Below are 22,488 nucleotides of genomic sequence, written 5' to 3'. Positions count from 1 at the left end.
TTGGCTTTCAGGATTCCGCCTCCTCGTTTTATCATAAGACCGTTGAGTATGCTGACTACCATTTTTAAGAGATTGTTTATGCGGTATCATCTAGTCGAACAATGTTGCTTGTTTTACGTTATTTGTAGGCACTCCCGTAGGAAAGTGCCGAGTGGCGCTTGCCAGCTAAACTTTTAATTGAGTTCTTTACCCAGCTGCGGGCACAACGCAAACTCGACTCCAGGCGTGGCCGATCTCCAGCTGAAGTCTGAAGGCTGGGAGTTGTTAGTTGGGAGCAATTACAAAATTTAAAAGAATGGTGTATAAGTAAAGAAAAAGAGAATTAAACCACTGTCGACTTCCGTTTGCAAAAGGTGATTAAATGAATTGGCATCGAGTCTTAGTCCCAGCATAGTTTTGTAGCTCAGCTCCAAATAATGTCTGGGTGTTTTATGCAGCTCCCGTCTGCAAGCCCAGAGGAGCTATTTGAGAGCTGGGCGTGATAGTTTAACGAGCGTGTTTAACGATTCATTCTGTGAGCGGGTGCTCCCATAACTGCAGTTAAAGCTATTCAGCATTTTGCAGCTATTACTATGCCTAGTTGGCGTTGTTAACGCTTAAGGTGCCTTTAAAATATTACGGGGTTGAATACAGGCAGATATGCATTTATGTATAGGATCAGACGTTAAGGAAAATGACAGCCGCAGGAACAAAAAGATGCAAATGAAACTGGAAAGGCAAAGGGATGAGACAAAGGATGTTAAAGAACGACAAATGTTGAGTAATAAATGGTGTATAGTTGATTGAAAGGTTAAAAGTATGAACGGGCGTATCATAAAAGCTGCACACGTGTGGATTTTGCCTAGGCCTGTCGTAAAATAATGTTTCCAATTTCAATGCATTAAAAATCCTGACTAAAAAAGTGCTGCTTTTTAAAATCGATTCAGTTTTGACAAAGTAATAAATTTGAAACCGCTCCCAAGTGTATTTGTTTTAGTTTGATCTCAGATCTTTTCCACTTTGATCTGCATTTCTACTTCGCTGTCTTCAGATGCACTTCTTACTAGCTTATACCTCGTCTCGCTTGACTGCTTTCGTTGTTGTTATTATTATAGTTGCAACAAGTTAACACTTTATAGTCGAACAACAACTCACACTCTCTAAAAAAAATAAATTTGCATTGTTGTCTGTGCTATTTACAAGGCTTTTAATAGCCAGTAGAGCTGGCCATCCAGCTCCATTTCCAAGTCTAGATTTAGCAACAGTTCTGCTCTTGGTGCTGATTGGCTGCGCCTCCCACTCACATTCTCGTAGCACGTTATGCAAATTGGCTGCACGACCACGCCCACACCCTTACAAAAGCGCCCAGTTTTATTTTGGAGTGCATTGCCAATGCCACAAGTAATTGCAAATGAAAATAAAGTGAATTTTATGCCATTTCCTGTTGCCATTCATTTTGCTTGGCTGTATATGCTTTCAGGTCTCTCTGCCTTCAGATCACACCAAACGACCAGAGAACAACTCGGACCAGCTCTGATATAAAGTTAGCTTTGTTTTTGTTGTTGTTGTTGTTGTTGCTGTGTTGCGGGGAATTCGGGTGCGTTGAACTGCAACAGCAGCCTCAAGAACAACAACAAGAACAGCAGCAGCAGCAGCCAAAGCCACAGCCACAATTTGGAAATGTGTTTTGGGATTTCTCCTGCTGCTGATGTTGTTTTTCTTTTGTGAATTATTCATGTTGTCTTTTTTCGAATTGGTTAAAAGGATGAAGAACTCGGCCCAAATTGCATTTGCTGCCAGGCGAGGGAGTCAGCAGATTGAACAACGCAAGATAGAGGGAGACACACACATTTGGGAGTTTGTTGTTTTTGCTCATTTTTTGAGAAAAAAAATAAAGTTGGATGATGCAGGCAACAAGCATGTTGTTTTTGTGGTCAGACCATAAAAATGCCTTGAATATATGCAACAAAACGAAACATGACATGTTCAAAATGCATACATAGTTTTTCTGCCGAAAAATGTGTGCGATATGCATATTAAAATTAATTTGCGCCTTTAAATTTGTTAATTTAATTGTGCAGCTGTGGTGGCAAAAAACGAAAAGCGTTAATAGAGTAACAAGAATAGACTCGTTAACTGAAACAAATCAATCGGTATGCCAATTAAACAAAAAAAAAACAATTATAACTATTTATACTATGAGTGAAGATCTAATAATCGCTGTTTAATGGTGATTATTTTATTTACTTTCCCATTAAAATTATTATAAACAAGTTATTAATTCTCTCAGTTGCTGATCCGTTTATAGAAATTGCGTTAAAAATCGAAGCTTAATATCTACAACAGCTGCTGCTTATAATAGAATACGCTAAGTCAAATAGATATATGAACTATTTATATGAATGTTTGCAGGAAAGCAAGGAGTTATTCAACAAATATTTGTACTCAGAATACGAAGAAGTACAAACATTCATTTATCGAAAAACATTTGAGAATAGCGTTAGCCAATCCTTTATTTAACCTATATGTAAATATTTGTTATGAATATATTTTGCAATAAGCTGTACCGTAAGTGCAACCTTGAACAATGTCAATGCCAGTGCCACGCTAAACAAACACACACACAAACACATATATATTTACATATACATTCACATACATAACTGACATCCGTTGCAACAACGGCAACGTTAACGACAAAGATATTGGTTTCTTTTTTCCATACCTTTAGGGAACACATGCACAGGGTGGCACTCAGGCACTCCTTAGCTATGTTATTATGTTTGCCCTGATTGAAAATTGACAGAGCGTTGAAAGAATGCAGCGACACTTGCGAGATCCTTGCAGCTCCTGCAACCAGGAACGACAACAACAACCGCAACAACAGCGGCAACTCTGTCAAATTTCCGGCGTTTGAGTAAGACAAGAAAATACTTTTGCAATGGCAATGTAATTAGTTGACAGCCGGGCCCGGCAACATTCAGTCAAGACAGTAAAAAGGAAAAGAAATGACCTCATTCTGGGCTCGCTTCCCAACAATTCTCCCCATACATACACCATACAAATTTATGTACATTGTGTACACATTGCGACACATAGCGCCCGAAGCGGACCATATGGAAATGCTTTGGATGTATGACAGCAGCAGCGCACCCTTCGAGCACAACAACCAGAAAAAAAGGGGGTGTGAAATTAGAATAACATGTCACTCATATCATATAACACGTAATGCGGCCAAATATGCTGGTGGTCTGAGTCTGCTATGTCTGCTGGTGTGGATAGTAGCTGCTAGCTGCCAGGATTCGCACGGGATACGCTTAGCAGCTAAAGCTAAGCCACACAGCTACCAGCTGGCAACGCAAAACAATTGTCACAGTTCACACAGGGGCCACCAGGCCGGCCAGGCACTAAACAAAGAATTATGGCCATTAAAAGTAAAATGTGAAACGAGCAAGACAGAGAGAGAGAGAGAGAGTGAGAGAGAGAGAAGATTTTTATTTATATATGCTCCTGGTAGGGAAACAGGAGCTCAGCACGTAAATTTACTGGGCTCTGCTTTCTTCTGGTTACACCCAGTCGTTCATTGTTGTTGCCATTGTTGTATTAAGATTTTTTAATTACCGCCTGGCCATTAATTAAGCACATTGCGTGTGTCTCTCTCTCTGTGTGTGTGTAACAGTTGTTGTCCTGTTGTTAAAACCAACCTGGTTTCAGCCATTGTCGATGGCTTACAATATAACGGAATGCGTGCCAAAGTACTGTTTAAAAGAACGCAAGAAAGTTAAGCTAAAAACGTAGTTCCAACTTCAACTCTGAGACTTCAATTTAATTGTAAATCACCACCTGCTATATGGTCTTTATGAGTCCGGTTAATAAACATACGTATAATTCATATATTTCTAACATCAAGTGTACTAATTTTCATGCGCATCACTTTGTATTAGGTTAATTTAACTAATTTGTTATTATAAAATCGAAATTTTCTGGGTGCCTTATTAATTTACGTATATTTATCATAATAAATACAGGTTTAAACAATTTTGTTTAAACATTATATTTTCCATATTCAACTCAGTATTAAATCAATTTCTGCCTTACAACTTAACTGGTAAAATATGATATAAATATACAAAATATTACGACTTTAGTTTATCGATATATTTCGGTATATTTGAAACTCCGCACCTGATAAAGTTCTCGCTGAGGAGGAATACCGGCGTGATCCGAAATATATATGAGTGTAAAAATTAAAAAACACTTGACCTGGCGTCATAATTATACTATCGAAAAATAAACAATCAGGAAATATAATATAAATATAATTAACAAACTTGTTAAAGGGATTTATGTTTAGTTCTCATTGTACTTAATTCTTCTTGATCTTAATTGTACAAAAAATGGGTAAACTTCCATTTCAATTGCATTTATAAACCAGTCTTCTTTTTGTACATAATACTGATAAGACCAGCAGAGAGTCTGACCCAAATACTGACATCCCGTAGCACGCAATTTGCATATGTATTTTAGCCGAAAAAGTGGTTTGATAAAGCACATGCCAGCAACGAGGACAGCTTATCATTTTTCCAGCTTGACTCTTCCACTTTTCGGGGATGTTCATTTTTTTGGCTGGCAGTGATAAATTCCAGGCACCCCATGAGCTTAAGCTGTGACTGTTTTTTTTTTTTTTGCTTCATGTTATTTTAGGGGGTGCGTTTTGTATTTGGTTGCCTTGACAGCATTCTAGTGCCATTGGGTTGAAAGGAGCATTTAATTTGTTTGCATTATTTGCGCATTTCGTGAGGATTTCAGCTGATGTTGATTTTCCGATAGAAAAAACTGGAAATTGAAAAACGTAAGCGCTGCTTCCGCCTGTTGTTGTACATTAATCAGTTAATGCGTTTCAGCTGCCTGGATATTTGACCTGTTTTCTCTTCTTTTATGCTGGTTACCTGCGCCCTCAAAACACTTGTTGTTGGTTTGTTGTTTATGGCACTGCATTTTGCTAGAGTGGCATTCAAGTATTTGTGGATCTGACTCATTGATTTAAGAGATATGGTAAGCAAATTGGGCATAGCGTGTCTTCAAGTCGAGTACTCTGCGTTAATATCGAAACTAAAGCGCTTCAAGTAAAAATGATAAGCATTTAAGCATTTTGCAAATAAAGTTATGCCTCAAATTAGCGTGTCAAATACACAATTGACTCAAGCGAAACTCATTAAAAGTGCTCGAAAGCTAATTGTAAAATGCTGATAACTTTATATTTACAAAGTCCTTGTCTTATCTATAAAGTGATGTTTGCTATATTCATTATTGCAAACAGTTCGAAATATATGACTACCATATGGATAAGAACTTGTGATTTGTGTTTCGTATATTTTTGGGGACTATGGACTGGAAAAAGTCCCCAATTTGCGTCAATTTGCGACATGTGGTAATGCCGAAACGTATTGTGAAATATTAACCACAGTCAAAGATCGCTAAAGGTTACAATTTTGGGTGGTAAAGTAATAAAATATCATTTTATTATAAAAATGAATTCAAATTTACATCTTGCAAAAACTTGTATTTAGGGATACATATTTTCAGAAAGATACAGAAGTGTGCTCGGGTTACAATTACTGATTAATCACTGTACTGCTGAGGTGCGGATATGGTCAAATATTGAGCTTATCAACTGTTGACATAAGGTTAACTAAATTTACTTTTAGTTTAGCGTAAAAAAACCTGCGCTGTTGCACGTCGGCCAGACAACTTGTCACCCAGTACGTAGTGCCATATCTCAATATCAACGATATAGGCGGGACCGAACTGTGCTCGTGATACGAAACCAAACTATAATAAAAAAAACACAAATACAATCGTTATCATTGATTTCGTTACTCACCTTGGCTTGCATGCGAAAATGTTGCCAGGTGCAAAAACGCCGCGAACACCACAATCCAAGTCCCCATACAATTCATTGGATCCGCATCAGTCATTGCGTATATTTGTTGCAATTATAATTTAAACCGTTGTTTGCGATGATTTTGTGTGTTTTGAATTTAAATTATAATTATTTCGCTTCTAAACTTTGTTGTATTTGTTGTTTCTAATGTGCTGCTGCATTTCGAGGGCCTCTCTTTATTGCTTTGGTGTTGTTTTGGGTTTCGGTGTCGGTTTCGATTTCCTTTGCGCTGTTACTTTTGCACAAACATTCTACATATTTTCCACATTCCGTCTGCACATTATTATTTTATTTTGTACGCTCACTCCACCTTTTTCTTTTCTTGTGTATTCGCCTGAATTTTGAGTGTTGTTGTTTTTGCTCCGAATATGTTGCGACTATTTGCGCTATTTGCATTGAAACTTCAAGCTGTTACTATTTGTTTTACCGGCTGCAACAACAGCAACAACAAAACAATCCTTTTTCTTTTCTTGTTCTTTTACAAACAAAACACTCGCACATCTGACGACAGCAGCAGCAACAACAACTGCATATGAGCAGAAGCGCCAGGCATAATATCTACAGTAACAACAAAAAACGCAGCAATAAATTGTGCGCATACACTAGCGTTGTCTCACTCACACTAACATTTGCGTCGTCTGGCCGCAGGCAACCGTTGCGAATCGTTTTTGTTATGCTTAATTCATATTTTGCACTTAATATATGTATATGATAATTGCACTTGGGCCAGCTAAACGTAATTTTGATTTTACATTATAGTTATATGCACTTCATTAATATTTTCATTTATTTAAAGGCTTTTTACACAAGCATTACACGAGCAACATGTGCGCAACCAACCACACGCGATGAGAATTCGGACGAAACTGACGAAAGGCATTGAGCAAGAAGCAGAGTTACAGGCGTTGAATTAGACGAAGAGAGCAAAGGGACGCACATTTGCAGTGAGTGGCCAGCTCTGAGAGTGAGTATCGTTACGTGTATCGATGCTAACGCGCTCTCTGCTCTTGCTCTCTGGATTTTCCAACACTGAGTGGCGCCAACTGTGCACAATTTGAATTGACGTAACAAATTAAATCATTTCATGCGTTATTTAAGCTTCAAAGTAAATTGATTTAATTGATTTATATTGCATTGCCTTGTCTGTTTGCAATACATGTTGATACAATTTGCAAATGTCGCGACGCTGTTCCAGCAATATGTCAACTTTTTCAATTAATTCCAGCTGTCATATATTTATTTACATGTGCCCTTTTGGCTTGTAACTTTGTACTGTTTTATTTTTATTTTATTTTTTTGCCATTAAACGAGCATTGCATTTTTCATTCACATGCATAAAGAGCGCACAGTCCGATATACATATATATGTATTTTTTTTAATATTCTGCTGACTGTTGCGGTCACAACTCGTTTGATTGCCCCCCTCTCGGACAAACTAAGGGTCCCAGCGGACAGCTTGTGTGGTCGAGAGTTGTAGAAAAATTTCCATAGCAAAAGAATGCTGAACACTTTCGCACAGGCAACTCATTTACAGTTGGTATTTTTATAAACTAGTCGCAATTTTTAATTTAAAGTTAGACATTAGCCACAACTGAATAGTTTAGTTCTTTTTAAATCAAACTTTAATATTGCGCTTAAGAGGCTGACTTGCAGAAAAGGTGAAATGATAAATGTAATATTAAATGCACGAACATTTATACAAATTGCCAGGGGAAAAGGGAGTTGACGGAGATTTAAAAATCAAATTGCTATCTCTACATTTTGGACAGAATGAGGGAATAAGAAAGAAAGAGACGGGAGAGGGAACAGGAGATGATTGCACTGACTTCATCAGCTCGCCCAAAAGTGGGTCAGGTTTTGAATGTGGATTTATAAAATTTGGCAGCGAAAAGATTTTTACACGCTCGCCACTAATTGCTGCTTTTGAATGGGGCCTCCCGGAATGGGGTCTCCCACTACCATTACCCCTCCTCCTGCATATCCCCTACAATATAAAACCACTAATTTTCATTTTAATTAATGAAGCTGTCTGTCAGACCAAGGCGAAGAAAGTAACTTCGACGCACTTTAAAACGCCCACAAATTACAAATGAGATACTCCGAGAAGTTCTACATGAATAAACAGTCAGAGCTTGTCAGACGTAATTAGAATGCCTTCCTATCTGTGCCTCATTATGTTATATTTATAATTGTCAGACAGATATTGCTTCTATGTCAACTATACAGAGTAATTAAATCTTGCGCACTGATAACGACTCTCGGAGGTCCTTCAAACAAGCTCAGAATCAGTCAAAAGGCCATAAATTCAACGAAAACGAAATAATAATTAAATAATCATTACCACAATTTTACCAAATATTCTTCTTCTTCTTGGATATATATTCTCCTGGTGAGTGTAGAGATAGAGACTTGAAGTTTGAAACTCATACTGGTATTTGCTACCCTCAGACAAAGTGTACAAATTAGAGTGCTACGCCCACCAGGGGGCTATGAAATCAATAAAATCGATATTCGTAAATCGATAAGGCCAGATATCTCCCACAATTTTAAGGCTACAGTCAAATTAGGTAGGTATGTTACTGGTAGCCACCTTTAAGAACCGATAACATATTTTTATGGTCACGCCCACATCGACGCCCATAATCGCCAATGCCGATATTTCGGAAAGTGTAAATCGATAAGCCATCGATAAAGCATATCTCCCACAATTCTAAAGATAGAGTAACCAAACTTGAAAGGTAACTTGCTGGTAACCTCCTCCACCGATCAGCATATAAATTTTCAGACCATTTCCAAAATCACATATCTCCGTAATTTAACAGCTACGATTACCAAACTTTGAAAGGCCAACTTAGACGGTAATTCTTGGCTACACTCACCCGGATCTTTGTTACTTGTTATCTGCTGGGCTAACTTATGGTATCAAAGTAGTCTGCTACGCCCGACTGCAACGTCCTATCTTGTTGAGTCTTTAATTGTAAGTGACGTTGCCGCATACCGCAAATTGCGTAGGCTAAGCGAAAATGAGACAAAGACAGTGAGGCATGGTTAGACAGAGAGAGGATGAGAAACGCAAGAGCTAAATTAAGTTAGCGTCGAGTCGACTTGACAGCACTAACAACAACAACAACAACCACAACAACAATAATAATAAATAAATACATATTTATATGCATTACGCGCATAAATCAAAATCAGCTTGTAAATTTAATATGTCGCCGTGTGCTTCGTGGCGCTTGCCACATGATTTATGTCGATTGTATTTTTTTAAATTGGCGAGGGAGCTACCAGTGTATGTGCTACACTAACAAATACCCTGCAACACAAAAAATGCTTGATTGAAGATAAAAGTCGAGTTGGGCTTCTAGCCTTAAACTAACTATATAATTCCCATTATCACATGATTTATGCCGATTGTATTTTTTAAATTGATGTGAGAACTACTCGTGTGTGTGTGTGCTAGACTTGTGCATACCCTGTGTAACACATAAGAGTCGAGTTATGCTCCTTGCTTTTAAAATTACTATACTATTCCCGTTTCTGGAGTCTACAATTTTGCAGCAACATCTTAATATATAAATTGTTTAGTTATCAGTGTTTAAAATCTGTCAGCTTGTTTTCAAAATTTATTATTATTGTTTTAGTTAACAGAAATTAAATTTGTTTTATTTTTATTGTGGATATACGGCAACATATTTCAAAATTGATTTATATGGGATATATTTGAGTGTAGCCAGCAAAATACATATCTAAATTATAAAAAAAAAGTCACCAAACAAAAAACAATTTTTATTCATTGAATAAAATCTAAATATATCGCTCCTAATTTAATATCATTTAAAGTGTAAATTTAATTTTCAATTTATATTTTCCAAAAACATTCCTTACAAATTTTCAACTGCTTTTAGAATCCATTCAGTAAATAAATAGAAAATAAAATAAACATTGTCTAGTTATTATAGATACAAGTTTGTCATTTTACTGGTGCAGGAGAGATATGTAGGGGGTCAGGAAAAAATCGACAGGTTCTCATAGGTATGAAGCACAATTGAGCAAGCTAATTGGTAGGCGTCTCAGGTCGAGGCAGTTTCCCATATATACATATATGTATAAAAGCAAAACTAAACCAATGCCCACAAAATTAATTTTCACACATTAAAATTAGTTGGAAACCACCACTTCAAAAACTATACAACTTCTGACACTGAATAATGACTATTTCAGGCCCTGGCGACAGTTTGACAGCTTGTGGATCTCTCAGTCTCCCATGGAAAATATATATGTATATATATATATATATACATATATAAATATATATCATTCGCTGTTCTTGTTGTAAAACGAAAGTAAAATTGGAACTTGACTTGACTTGACTTGCACTTGGACTTGATTAGTGTGTGTGTGTGTTGCAATGTGGGCATGTCCGGGAGCAAAATAAATGAGTTTGTCAGCCAGCAGCGACATGATTTGATAATTGGTTTTAAGCGCAATTCGAAAGCGGCTTGAAAGTGGCCAAAAACAGGAAACGGATACTTCCAGTAGCCAACATATCTGATCTGCTTCCATTAACATAAATATAAGCATTAATATTCATTTACAGCTAATGCCTGAACTGGCGTTATTGGCCAAAAAACTTTGGCCATTGACACTTGAGTGTGCGGCGATAATCAGCTCAAATTTCTTTTCTTTTTTTTTTTTTGTGGCAGCAGCTTCCAGCCGTCAATGCCAATGACTCACTCTGGAATTTAAGGAAGGAGGGGAGGGCTCTGTTACATAAGGTCATTAAGAGACCCCACCCCATGACGCACCGGAATGGGGCAAATAATAATCAAGCAAGACCAAGCATGAACAGGTTTTTTTTAATACCCTAGCTATAAATACAGTCTGTTATTCTGAAATAAAAGTCAAAATATTTTAATTAGTGAGTCTTTCTAGTCTGCAAATAATTCTAAAATAAATAATTAATAAAACATTTAAGACTTTTTTCATAAGTACACTTTTAGTTATCACAATTTCAAATTTAACATATTTTTGACTAGAGTGAATATTATATATGTTATTATGTTTGTGGATATGACAAATATAGCATAGATTTACTCTTGGAATAAGAAACGTTTTCGCACGCTCAAAAATGTCTTATAAAATTTGTCTAATGTACATCTTTTTTATAATTAAATCAAAACAAATACACAAAGTAGAATTGAGCATATTTTACACATATTTAATATAATTAAGCAAGGCTGCAACTACATATGAATAAAGTAAATAAATAATTGAATGTATATCAGCTCATCGGTGTCTGTCTCAATGCGTCACATAATGCTTGCAGATGCCACAATATTTGATATTTAAAGGGTATTACAAACAAAAGAGCTGGCTCACTGAACATAATTCTGACACTCGAAAAGTTTTTTATGAATGCATTCGAAACCGTTAAGCGTGTCCATAAAAACAACTTAGTCAGCAAAGCGAGCGTAAGTCAAACTATTTTAATTAAATTCCAGCAGCGGGGATTGGTGGCGATTGGCGCGGAATAAGGAGTATTATCCCCTTTGCCCGAATTTGCCCAGTTTTTAGTTATAATGGAGTCGTTAACGCAACCAATAGCCGCCCCTTCAAATTGCGCTCGGCACTTGCAATGCTGGCGCTGAGGCATGCAGCCCATAAATTAATGTTGTCTCTGTGCCACATCCCTCCTCATCCTTTTTCCCCTTACTCACGGCTCAAGTATTTCGTCGCAAGCCAACAAAAATTTACAAGCGACAGCATTTTCCACATGCTTTTCAAGCGTGAATTTCGCACACATGTCGCAAGTGGATCCACTTGATTTGTGCCCCAGGGTGTGGGGGAGGGGAGGGGGCCGAGATTTCATCCAGAGTGGATTGCAACTGGCGCCTGACAGCTTGCAAAGCAAAAAATTGGGGTAGACTCTGAGGAGGGCTACACATCGGTAGCATTGGTCAAGTTTGTGTCAAGGCAACGAAAAACAGGGCAAAAAATTGAAAACCTGTCAACAGCTGCAATCGGGCGTAAAAGGGTTGCAAGAGCTGCCGGGGGCAAGGTAAAAATAGAGGAATACAGCAATTGGGCTGCTTTAAATGAGAAAAACTCGCATTTGAGTTAAAGAAAACACTTTAACATATTTATAGTCAAGGATAGTCATCGATTAAATTGGGTTGATAAAGTAGCTTTAAGCTTTGCAAAAACTATTATAAAACTATATTAGTAATGGCTAAAAGATATGGACAAAATCGAAATCTCCATAAGTAATGCATTTTTATAATCCTGTAAGCTCAACCATCATATTGAAAAGCAAATCTTGGATTTTTGCAACCAGTCATTTCTTCAAAGTATCTTCAAATATCAAAACGAGAAACAAAAATAAATACTGCTCCGTTTCATATTAAATGTTTAATTAATGAGCTTCAACTTACCCGTAACGTGACGATGTGATTCCAGCACATCCACATCCACAACACATCCTTCGTTACAATTTCCCTTAGCTGCCAGCTTATTCTCATGGCACAGCAGCAGCAGCGGCTTTTCCGACATTTTCTTGGCGTGTGCGGCGCAGTTGCCGTTGCCGTTGCCATTGCCTGACAGCTTTTCACTTGAGCTGCGAAATTAATTAGGAGCAGTTTTGTAGTTGTTAGGCAATTGTAGCGCCAATAAATCCTTGTTGCCTGTCACACGAAATTCCACAAGTCAAAGGGAATGAAAACAGGTATACGACTGTGTTTATCGCCGTATTGCTGACAAATGAGATCCATTTAAATTAGTCAAGCGCCTAATTTAATTATGCCAGCAACGAATGAAAAATTGAATGAATTTCGCATTTCGCCAACATTTCAATGAACTGCCACCAGGATTATCCAGCTATCTATCTGTCTGTCTGACTGTCTGTCTGTCTGTCTATTTGCACATAATTAAAACACAATTCAAAACACAGACAGACGCAGAGAGTGTGGAAATGTAAATGCATTTTGGCACCGCCACCAATTTCCAGCTTTGCCTCTGCCAGTTTTATGTTCAAGTTTATTTATTATGCAATTTTCTGTAAACAGAGCATTTGATTTTCACAAATATTGACAGCTGAATAATACTGCGATGGCAACTTCTATTTTACAACATGAAATTGCAAATTTTCAACATTCATACGGATATTAAAGTCTTAGAAAGAGAAATACCCAGAGAGAGAAAGTATTTTGAGCAAGCCGAATATACAATACTCTAACAGACAAGAGTTAAAAATTCATTTAAACAATTACAAGAAACCAACCAGTCCTATATGCCAGCTATATATATATATAATAAGTGTCAGATGCAGGATAAGGTTATATTGACTTGATCCACAATATGTGTATATACGAGTATGTATATCATCAAGACAAGAAAATCACAACACCCTCTGTAAAATGTGAGTAAATCAAAAACAAACCACATTTGACCACAAGCCATAAATCTTGTGAAAATATTTAAGCAAGCAAATCAGCTGAAGTAAAACCCAAAAACTCAACTGCCACAAAATCAGGATAGATAGATAGATAGATTGGTTTAGGAATAGAGCCACATACAATCGAGTGTTGTTTCCCACCGTTAAGTTAAGTAAACTTGGTTAAAGCGACATGACTTGCCATAAATTATGGGTCAAGTTGTTGAGAATTTGGCATATCACATGACTCTATAAGCTAAATAGACAATATTTGTAATAATAGTGAGTATTAAGTCTAAACTAGTTGCGTGGCTGACCAACTAGTTGATACCCTGTGGACAGTAGGCTCTGCTTGAATTTATGTGAATCGCAGAGTGAGCTCAATTAGCAGTTGAGAAGATGTGTCATTAAGACTTACATAAGAACAAAACAGAACCATCCAACTAACTACTAAAATGTACTAAAATCTATAAACTTAAGGAACATTTATAGTTAAGATAAAAGTAACAAATTAAATTATATAACATTTAAAGGAAGTAATTAATTAAAATTCAAAATAAACTAAAATAAAGGATATAAGAATATTACTTAGATGGCAAGTAGCTTAAATACAAAAAAATTAATTCCCGATAAGTTAAGTACGCCCTTAATCATTCTTTACTTATAAATATATATATATATATATAAATATATACATATATATATGCTTATACTTAATGCCAAAGAGTTATCTCTTCTGTCAATTTTATTGAGTAAAAAGCAAACAAATAACCAATATACACATGTCAAGTAAGCCCTACAGTTGGCGTCTTAGCCAACTTGCAACTGCTGCTGTCTCTTGTGTGTTACTTCGCCTTAATTAAAGGCCCAAGTTAATGTTAATGTGTGTGTAAAAGTAATACAAAGATAAACGTAGAGCCTCAACACTAATGACCATATATATATTCTATATACATACAGAAACTATATGTGTGTGTGTGTGCTCATCAATCATACAAAGTGTACGTGTGTGTGTGTGTGGGGAAAACATTAAAGCGTGACTTCCGACATTGGAGATTTCGAATTCGAGAGTTAAACGTGTCTCGTATTTATTACACACATATCTGTTGGCCATTTAAGGTAAGCCGCATGCTGTCTCTTTCACAAGTGTGAATACGAAACGTAGGCCAATAAAGCGCATTTCTGCATAGCTGTTACCGTTCTGTGCAGCATGGTGAAGCAATTCTCGGTTGCATGTGGCATAAATCACATGCATATTTTGGCCAGTCGCATGTGAATTGTGTAAAGCACATAAATTTGGTTAACCCTTGCTGTGGCATTTCAATTTGGTTTGCTTGCGCTTTGACGGCTGACCTTTTGCACGTTGTGCATAAGTGTCCATAATTGGTTGTTTATCGCCGCATTATAAATTGTTCAACTTGCAGTGGCGAATTTTCCATTTTAATTTAGCGCGCTCAATGTTACAGTTCAGTGTTGAACACTGCAAACACTACACAGCACTGCCATTAATCGCACGACATCGATAACTGTGAACAACTTATCGGCGACATATACAAAAAATTCTCGCAAGCAAGCTGACAAGAACTAATTGTCGAAAATTGATTGGGAGAAAAAGTAACTTTTAAATGCATTAAAATGTCACGTGACGAGCTACCAAAGCAGCTAAGAGGCAAACGCACCGAAGTGGAGACGGCCGCAAAGGCAATTAGTGCACAATTCGAACAGATCAGAAAAGGCGGGACAACAAGCGTCGTTTTGCGATACGAAATAAATGTGTTGCGGCATTTGTGCTGTGCTCTGCAGGACAATAATCACAAATATGCCGACATCTATTGCGACATTGCAGCGAGCATGCTGCCACATGTGGCGCCCTGCCCCACGAAGCCCGAGTTCTGGACGAATCATGTGATAAGCCTGCATTTCATACACCATTCGCTCTGCCAAGAGGTAAATGTGGTTGATATATACAGGAAATAATCCTAACTCTTTTTCTATCTCTTTCTGCACAGCAAACAATTAAACAATGCCAAAGATTCTATGCACTGATCAATGCCCAACGCTGCCAGCTGCAAGGCCAGGCTGAGTACAAGTCTTATATGGGCATTCACATCAAGCATCTGTATTATTTCTGTCAGCAAATGCAGAAAGAAGCCACACCAGAAGCCAAGGAACAACTTTGCCAAGCAATCCAAGCACTAGGCGTGCTTTTTGAGGCGATGCTGCATCTGCAGTCGCAGCAGCCAAATATAATCTATGTCGAGCTGATTGTGGAGCTGAATCAGCTGCTGGGCAAGCGTAGCAGCCGATTTCTCAAGATACTCGGCACGCTGCCCGTCAAATACCTCAACAAGCTTTGCGACCCACTCTTCAAGCTAATCGCCAGCAACGGGCTTAGTGCGGAGCTGCTGCTGCAACAGTTTCCCGAATATTTGAGCGCTTTGTTGGCGCTGCTGCAGCTGGATGGCTACGCCTTGCAACAGTCTCCCATGAATTGGAGCATACAGCTGTTGCGCAGCTGTCGAGAGCTGTATAAAAATCAATCTGCCCAGAACTATCCAATTCAGCTGCTCTACTACTACCTCAAATTGATCTGCGCACAGGAAACCCCGACAACAGCAGCAGCAGCAACAGCCAGTAGCAATTTGAAGCTGGCTTACATCGATCTGACCAAGAAGTTTGTACACTACTTTGAGCAGAAGGCCGCGGCGCATGCCCAGGAGCCGTGGTTCATCGACTTTGTGCTCAGCCTGGTGCGATTGCAGAAGCAACTGCATCAAGTTGACAGCCGGTTGCCAAACTTTAATGGCTTTTGGCAGGGTTTGGAAGGTGAGGATAGCGCTGCCGTTTATGCTGCCCACTTTGCGCTGCTGCAGTGCCTAATAAGCGTCTCAATGGACATGAGCAGCAACAGCAGCAGCCGTTCACTGGCGCCCAACTGCAGCAACGATCCCAATTGTCAAAGTGTGCGAAAACATTGCATCTTTTCGCTTGGCTACTGCGCCACAGTTGCCTACAGCAATTGGCAGCCAACGGGTCAAGCAACGCTTCAAAAGGTAAGCCTGATGATATGCTGATGTTGACTAACTAGTGAGTGAGTGAGTGAGCATCGAGGTGAGGTGCTTGGCAAAGTGGATAACACTACTCTAATAACTACAGGCAGTATTGGAATCCGTTTAGACCACTATATCATATAGCTGCCAAAGGACCATGAGTTCTTGTTTCAAAGAAATATTTGCTTAACAAGTTATCCCGACCAAACTCAATAGATAAAGGCTGTTATTTATTTATTTAATCTCAATTAAATTAAAAACAAAATATAATATTTAAATGGAAATTTACAAAAATTAACTCACTAGATTAAAGTTTCTCCTTCCTTCTCGTAATATTTTTTTCTTCTACTAGCTTAAAAATGCTTTTCCTTCTTTTGTCAGCTTTGGATCAGTCTATTATACTACTCTAATAGTATAAATTAATTCGTTTATTATCAACTTAAGCAGCAAGGGTATTTCAACTACGACCTGCCTAATCATTGTGCCTTCTTGTATAGTAATAACTTAATATGCATAACTACAAACTCCGCTGCATTCCTTTGCATAGAATAAAGAAATAATTATCGTATCTTCAAACAGGCGCAACAGATGAGTCTGGTGAGCATTATGCGATATGCGATGGATGTGGCAAAGGTCACCAAATGTATGCTGCCCAGCAGCGAGGAGCTGATCGGTTTTATCTGGCATGTGACCAACATTGCGGACAAGGTGGCAACGGCGAGGCAAATGTGCCTTGTGCAACAGCTGTTGCAGCCACTGCAGCAGCTGCGTCCACTGCTGGGCAAAACGGAGTTGCGGCAATTGTTGCGTCGTCTCTACAAGGCGAGCGCACACTGTTCAGTTGCGGATGCAGAGCTGGCGGCGCAGCTGCACTGTTCCTATATAGCACACATGGACTGCCCCTCGCGCCGCTTCAATCTGATGTGCGTCTACTATCACAAATGCAAACAGGAGGTGCAGAAGTGTGTCTACGAGCTGCACGAGAGTAGTCCACTCCGCAATCCGCTCGACAGCAGACAGAGACGAAAGCTCTACGAATTGGATATGCTGGCAGTGCTGGCCCATAAGAAGACACCTCCAATGCTCCAATCACTGCTGCGACATCGTCAAACGGACTATCAAGCGGTGCTCCTGGCTCGCCAAATGCGCTCCGACAAGCCAACGATTCAACAATTTGAGGAGCTGCGTGTGAAGCTGCAGCGAACAGGACGTAAACAGAAACTGAGCCGGCTACAACAACTGGTGCTGGGACATGCGAGTGTCACAAAGCTATTGGAATCCCTCGAAGCGCAAAAAATGAAAATACCCATTAAGGAAACGACAGAGAAGAGCCTCGAACAGATGCTCATCAAACATAAAATATTGCACATTAATATCAGCAGCGAAATGCCGCTGGTCGAGCTGGCAACAGCAGCCATCGGCGCCTTTGAGGACTTCTTTAATCGGGTAAGAGTCTATATATATTCTTATATACAGTGTAATTTGTGTTGACCAAGTTAAAGATTGACTGTCTGATCAACGCTATTTAAATTTTGTGTATTCTTCAATTCATCAATTTAATCCTTAAGGATTGACAAGTTGAATGTTTTTATCAGTCGCACAGAATGATAGATTGCAGTTTCCTTAATAAAATCGGGGGAATCTCTAAGATTACCAATTAGTTATCTCTACTATAATCCCTTCAAGCAGACTGACGCATCTATCTATATATTTTATTTAGTATCAATTGAGCTGTCTAATATAAAGGTTGACTGATAAGATATCAACGCTAGTTAATCAATTTCATAAATTCTTCAATTCTATTCATAAGCATAAAAATTGTGGAATTTTTCTTCAAACCAAACATTTCAAACTAAAATTTAAAGTTGCACAATCTATAATTTTTATCAGTTGTATATCACCATGATAGATTGGAGTTTATTTAATAAACTCTGGGTTTAAATTACGACAAGGGCGTAACTCCGATTTAGCACTTGCCAATTGGTCTCTCCTCTCTAATCTCTTCTTGCATTTGCAGGCTGACGCAGAGCCTTTGAGTAGTGACGAGGCGCTCATCGACTGGGATGCGCTGATAGATGATGGCACTGCGACGGCCATGGCGTTGTCCACCATGGGCTACACCACACAGGCGGACAGGGCTTGGCTGCTGCTGTTGCGCATATGTCGTCTGCTTGGCGATAGATTCAACTATTTGCGTGCACTTAGCCACTTTTTGGCACGGTACACGCAACACACTCTGCTCGACTTGCCGCACGAGGTGTTGCATGCGGAGCAGCTGATGGATGAGCTCTGGCCCCAGCTGCATGCCGGCCACTTCTTCAAGCGTCACCATACAACGCTGCTGCTGTGCCTGTGCCACCTGGCGCTCTACTATGCACGCCTGGACAGGATTAGTCATGCCCAGCTGTTGCTGCTGCACGCAGAGCGGCTGCGCGACGGCTTCGAAGAGCGTGTGGGCAAATGTGATATTGTCCAGCTGACGCTGTTGACTGTGCGCTTTCGCATGTGCTATCAGCAGCGCCACTGTCGCCTCCTGGCCCGACTGCCCACATCGCTGCAGCAGCTGGACACCCTGTCGGTGAGTGTGCGCAAATTTATTGGCATTTCGTCGATGGATCAGGGTGCTCTAATTCTGCTGCTGAACGATCTGGTGCGTGACACCACCGAGTGCACAGCGAATCGCTTGAGCGAGTGTCCCAATTTCTCGAGCAGCCTGCTGCAATTGCTGCTCCAGAGCGGCATGGTGCTGCGCGCCGTCGAGGTGCTCATCTCGTGGCTGTGGACCAATCTGCGCATGGAGTATCTGGACAAGGCGCATTCCAAGCTGCGTCTCATCGAGCACTTTCTCTGCATGCAGCCGCTGCTCGAGTCCATTGCACTGCAGGAGCAGCACAGCAAGAGTTGTCATCTAAGTGCGAAGACTGCTGCTGCTGCTGCACCCATGGATGCCCAGACGCAACACATGAGCGAACTGGTCGGCAGGATGTTCGCCATGCAACTGGAGCAACAAAGCGCAGCCAGCGTGGAGCCCATTAGGAAACAACAGCAGCTGGCAATGACAACATCGCCGCGACTGGTAAGCAGACACTAGAAAATCTTGTATTTGTTATTTATTAATTAATTATTTTTTATTCAATTACTTTTTATTTAATATTTGTTTATTTATTAATTATTTTGTATATATGAATTATTTTAACAGGAATTGCGTCCGCCTAGAAGAAACAACCGACTGAAGCTGCAACGCTACGTGCAACTGGACACTCAGGAGTCGCATCCGGTGCTGCGTGGCAGCATTCAGCTGCAGTGCGTCTACTTCGTTGTGGGCTGCCTGCATGCTCGACTCGACTTTCTGAATCGGGAACACGATCAGCTGGATGATTTCTATGCGCTGGCGAAAGCCTGGCTGCAACAGGATGGGGCCCGCAGCAACGGCTTGGGACATTTGCTGATGCTGCTGCACATGTATCAGGCCAACTATTTGCGTGCCACGTGCCGCAAGCAGCAGGCTATTGAGCTGCTCACTGCATCCACATTGCAGCTGAATGGCAGTCAGCATCTGCAGCAGCGTGTCGATGTCAATTACCGTTACAATCTGTTGCTGCAGTTGCGCAGCGCACAGCTGGAGTTGCAGCCACCACCTCCGCCAGCACCTTGCAACAAGTCACAAAATCCACGACGTGCACTCAAGTTCAACATATCACCCGAGGAGAAAACGCCAGTGGCAACAGCTGCCACCAAAACTGGCGCCAAATCGAAGCAAAAAACCACAAGGAAACCGGCGGCATTTGCAATCTACACTGAGGATGCAGCCGTGGCAAGCTGCTCCACTTCCAGTTCAAGTTCCAGTGAGAGGGGCAACAGTCCGGACCGTCAAAAGTCAACAAAATCCAGGTCGAATAAACGCCTCGATCTGAATGCCTGCCAGCTGATCATCGATCTCAGCGATGACGAGCCCCAACAGCTCAAGATCTCCACATCTGTAACCAATACTCGCCTGCCAAGGACTCGTTCGCAGAAGGCGACTGAAACGCAGTTGGCGTCAGTGAGACGCATTGCCACCACTCCAAAGCCCAGTAGCAGCAGCAGCAGCAGCAGCAGAGCCAATGCGGCGCCCGAGGAGACGCCTGGGACAGCAAGCAGCACAATCAGCACTCGTGGACGCATCAGACGCCAGCCAGCAGCTGCCACACCTGTGTTGCAGGCAGACTCAATTAGCACCAGACGTCGGCAAAGGAACTGATTACTTTTAGAATTCGTTTTTAAATTTGAGTAAACTTATATATATTTATATTGTGCAGCTATTAAACGTTCCATTTCACAAAATCAGCTCTCAGCTGCTGGTTTCGGGTTCCGCTTCGGTTTGGCCGGCAGCATCGAAGTCTTGCAGATGTCATCGCTCCAAATGCCGTGCTGCTGCACAGCTTGACCGTGGGGACCCTCGTGATAGTAGACGCCGGTGCCAGACTTGCAGCCACGCTCGAATTCACCCACATAGCGATTCCCATTGGCTGTGGAAAGAGGCTCGTTTCAATGACAGAGAAGACAGAGCAGCAAGCAAATAAGCCATATTCTCGCTCAACTGATGATCTCCAGCTCTGACGAGGCATTGACTATTCTCACTTCTACTCTTATTGCTCAATTGAGTAGATAGGATAGGTTAGCTAAGATTTGGCCAGTTGTGATAACTTAAATTGGAGTCCTTAAGCAAAAATGAGTCCAGCCAAAGTTGCGTCTAGTCTATGCAATAGATCCCCTAGAAAGGTTCCTCACCCTGTGCTTAATCTCTGCCTGGCAATTGTCAGGCAGAAGCAGAATAAGTCTTCGGCAATTTTCTACTTTGCAGCTTCTGCAGAAATCATTAATTGGAACCTTGAGTCCTTCTTTGTAGTGGCTATCCTGACTATGCAGTTGCCCTCAATGTCTTGGTGACCAGGCACCCATCTCAAGCTGATCTCATTTTGCTTTTGCCATCCGATGCAGAGAAGACTTTAGAACCTTATTCGAATTCTTCAGCTTACAAAACAAAGAATAAAAGCAATTTAGTATGATGCGATAGTTTGGAAGTCTTTGATCTCTTAATCACATGACACTTAACTACTGGCATCTTCCAATCCTTTCTTCTCTTGAAATTTTTTCAATATTTTGCTCACTTAACAATCGTTTAGGAGCGAGAAGATTTTAATGGACTAGCAAAAAGAGCGAGAAGTAAGAAATAGAGAAACAAACAGAAAAATTTGTAAAGCAAAGCTTGAAGTAAATTTAAAATAGAGCTCAAAACAAGCTTAGAAATGAGTCAACGTTTCTTTCTTGCTAACCTTCTTCACTTTTCCCTCTACACTTGAAAAGAAGGTGGCCTATTCCCTTTCCCTTTTCATTCACACCTCACTCTGGGAGCACCTTGCTGAACTCTAGCCAGCACTCACCCGAGTAGAGCACTCCACGGCCGTGCATGGCATCGTGTTGCCACTCGCCCACATAGATGCGTCCATCCGCATGCCACTGGATGCCGCGACCGTGTCGTTCATTGTGCAGCCACTGGCCAAAGTAGACGGAGCCATCCTCATAATACTGTTTGCCCTCGCCACAGCGCACATCGTCGAGCCACTGGCCCACATAGAGGCGATGGGCGTGTCCGTCGTGGCACTGACGCCGCAGTGTACCGTAGCCATGCCGCTGGCCCGATCGCCATTGGCCCTCGTAGATGAGACCGCGTCCGCTAGCCTTGACGCCATAGCCATGATGATGGCCATGCAGCCACTTGCCCTCGTAATAGCCACCGCCGGTGGTGTACCGGAGGCATCGGACTCCGCTGGCGCTGCCACAGCCAGTTGCACGGTTCGACATTGTGCCCGCAACTGAGTGAAGCAGTGGAACCAGGAAAATCGTTTGTCACATCTGCAGCGGTGCCAGTCGCCAGAAGGGTGTCGATGTGGTTTGGAGTTGGGGCCGCTATTCTAATCAAGCTGCTAACATGTCTTGTTCCTTGCCACAATAGGTTAAACCGCCAGTTTGAATGGAGGCCAATGCCTGACACGCAAACTTAACCAATCACACAAATTGAACGAGGTTGGGGAGATTGGGTG

At 40.6% G+C, this 22,488-nt stretch overlaps 3 protein-coding genes across 7 annotated transcripts in view; 1 reads left to right on the top strand and 2 right to left on the bottom strand.

The window, feature by feature from the left end:
• Positions 1-6,014, bottom strand: part of LOC6561249 (neogenin) — a 44,418-nt gene extending 38,404 nt beyond the window's left edge. For all 4 annotated transcript variants that reach the window (XM_032734113.2, XM_001987613.3, XM_032734116.2 and 1 more), the window contains exon 1: positions 5,864-6,014. In XM_032734113.2, the coding sequence (XP_032590004.1) occupies positions 5,864-5,957 (94 nt within the window). In that variant the 5' untranslated portion in view covers positions 5,958-6,014. The remainder of the gene's footprint in view (positions 1-5,863) is intronic.
• Positions 6,015-14,951: 8,937 nt separating this feature from the next.
• On the top strand, positions 14,952-20,718 carry LOC6560482 (protein three rows). The gene is made up of 5 exons (XM_001987611.2): positions 14,952-15,302; positions 15,365-16,408; positions 16,985-17,851; positions 18,423-19,481; positions 19,605-20,718. Exons 1-5 carry the CDS (start codon positions 14,991-14,993, stop codon positions 20,643-20,645), a joined length of 4,323 nt encoding a protein of 1,440 aa, XP_001987647.1. The 5' UTR covers positions 14,952-14,990; the 3' UTR covers positions 20,646-20,718.
• LOC6560481 (MORN repeat-containing protein 3) lies at positions 20,660-22,478 on the bottom strand. Of its 2 annotated transcripts, none has more exons than XM_001987610.3 (2): positions 21,829-22,478; positions 20,660-20,913 (listed from the first exon to the last, which is right to left on the bottom strand). In XM_001987610.3, the coding sequence occupies exons 1-2, from the start codon at positions 22,247-22,249 to the stop codon at positions 20,729-20,731; spliced, it is 606 nt and encodes a 201-aa protein (XP_001987646.1). In that variant the 5' UTR covers positions 22,250-22,478; the 3' UTR covers positions 20,660-20,728. The 2 variants fall into 2 exon arrangements, 1 of the variants encoding a protein (XP_001987646.1); XR_006246923.1 differs by lacking the exon at positions 21,829-22,478 and adding an exon at positions 20,986-21,440 and having other exon boundaries at positions 20,858-20,913.
• Positions 22,479-22,488: the final 10 nt, after the last annotated feature.

This window comes from Drosophila grimshawi, unplaced genomic scaffold (genome assembly GCF_018153295.1).
Source record: "Drosophila grimshawi isolate 15287-2541.00 unplaced genomic scaffold, ASM1815329v1 contig_1369, whole genome shotgun sequence".
NCBI classification, from domain to species: Eukaryota; Metazoa; Arthropoda; class Insecta; order Diptera; family Drosophilidae; genus Drosophila; species Drosophila grimshawi.
Note: the sequence above shows the minus strand (reverse complement) of the source record. Positions and strands in the feature narration are given on the sequence as shown.

What these genes read in the sequence shown, in the direction of transcription:
- LOC6560482 (XM_001987611.2), top strand. Translation starts at nt 14,991, where the DNA reads ATGTCACGTGACGAGCTACCAAAGCAGCTAAGAGGCAAACGCACCGAA. An exon ending in ACCATTCGCTCTGCCAAGAG is followed by an intron (nt 15,303 to 15,364) that starts GTAAATGTGGTT and finishes CTTTCTGCACAG; the next exon opens with CAAACAATTAAACAATGCCA. An exon ending in TGACAACATCGCCGCGACTG is followed by an intron (nt 19,482 to 19,604) that starts GTAAGCAGACAC and finishes TTATTTTAACAG; the next exon opens with GAATTGCGTCCGCCTAGAAG.
- LOC6560481 (XM_001987610.3), bottom strand. Translation starts at nt 22,249, where the DNA reads ATGTCGAACCGTGCAACTGGCTGTGGCAGCGCCAGCGGAGTCCGATGC. An exon ending in CCGTGGAGTGCTCTACTCGG is followed by an intron (nt 20,914 to 21,828) that starts GTGAGTGCTGGC and finishes CTCTTTCCACAG; the next exon opens with CCAATGGGAATCGCTATGTG.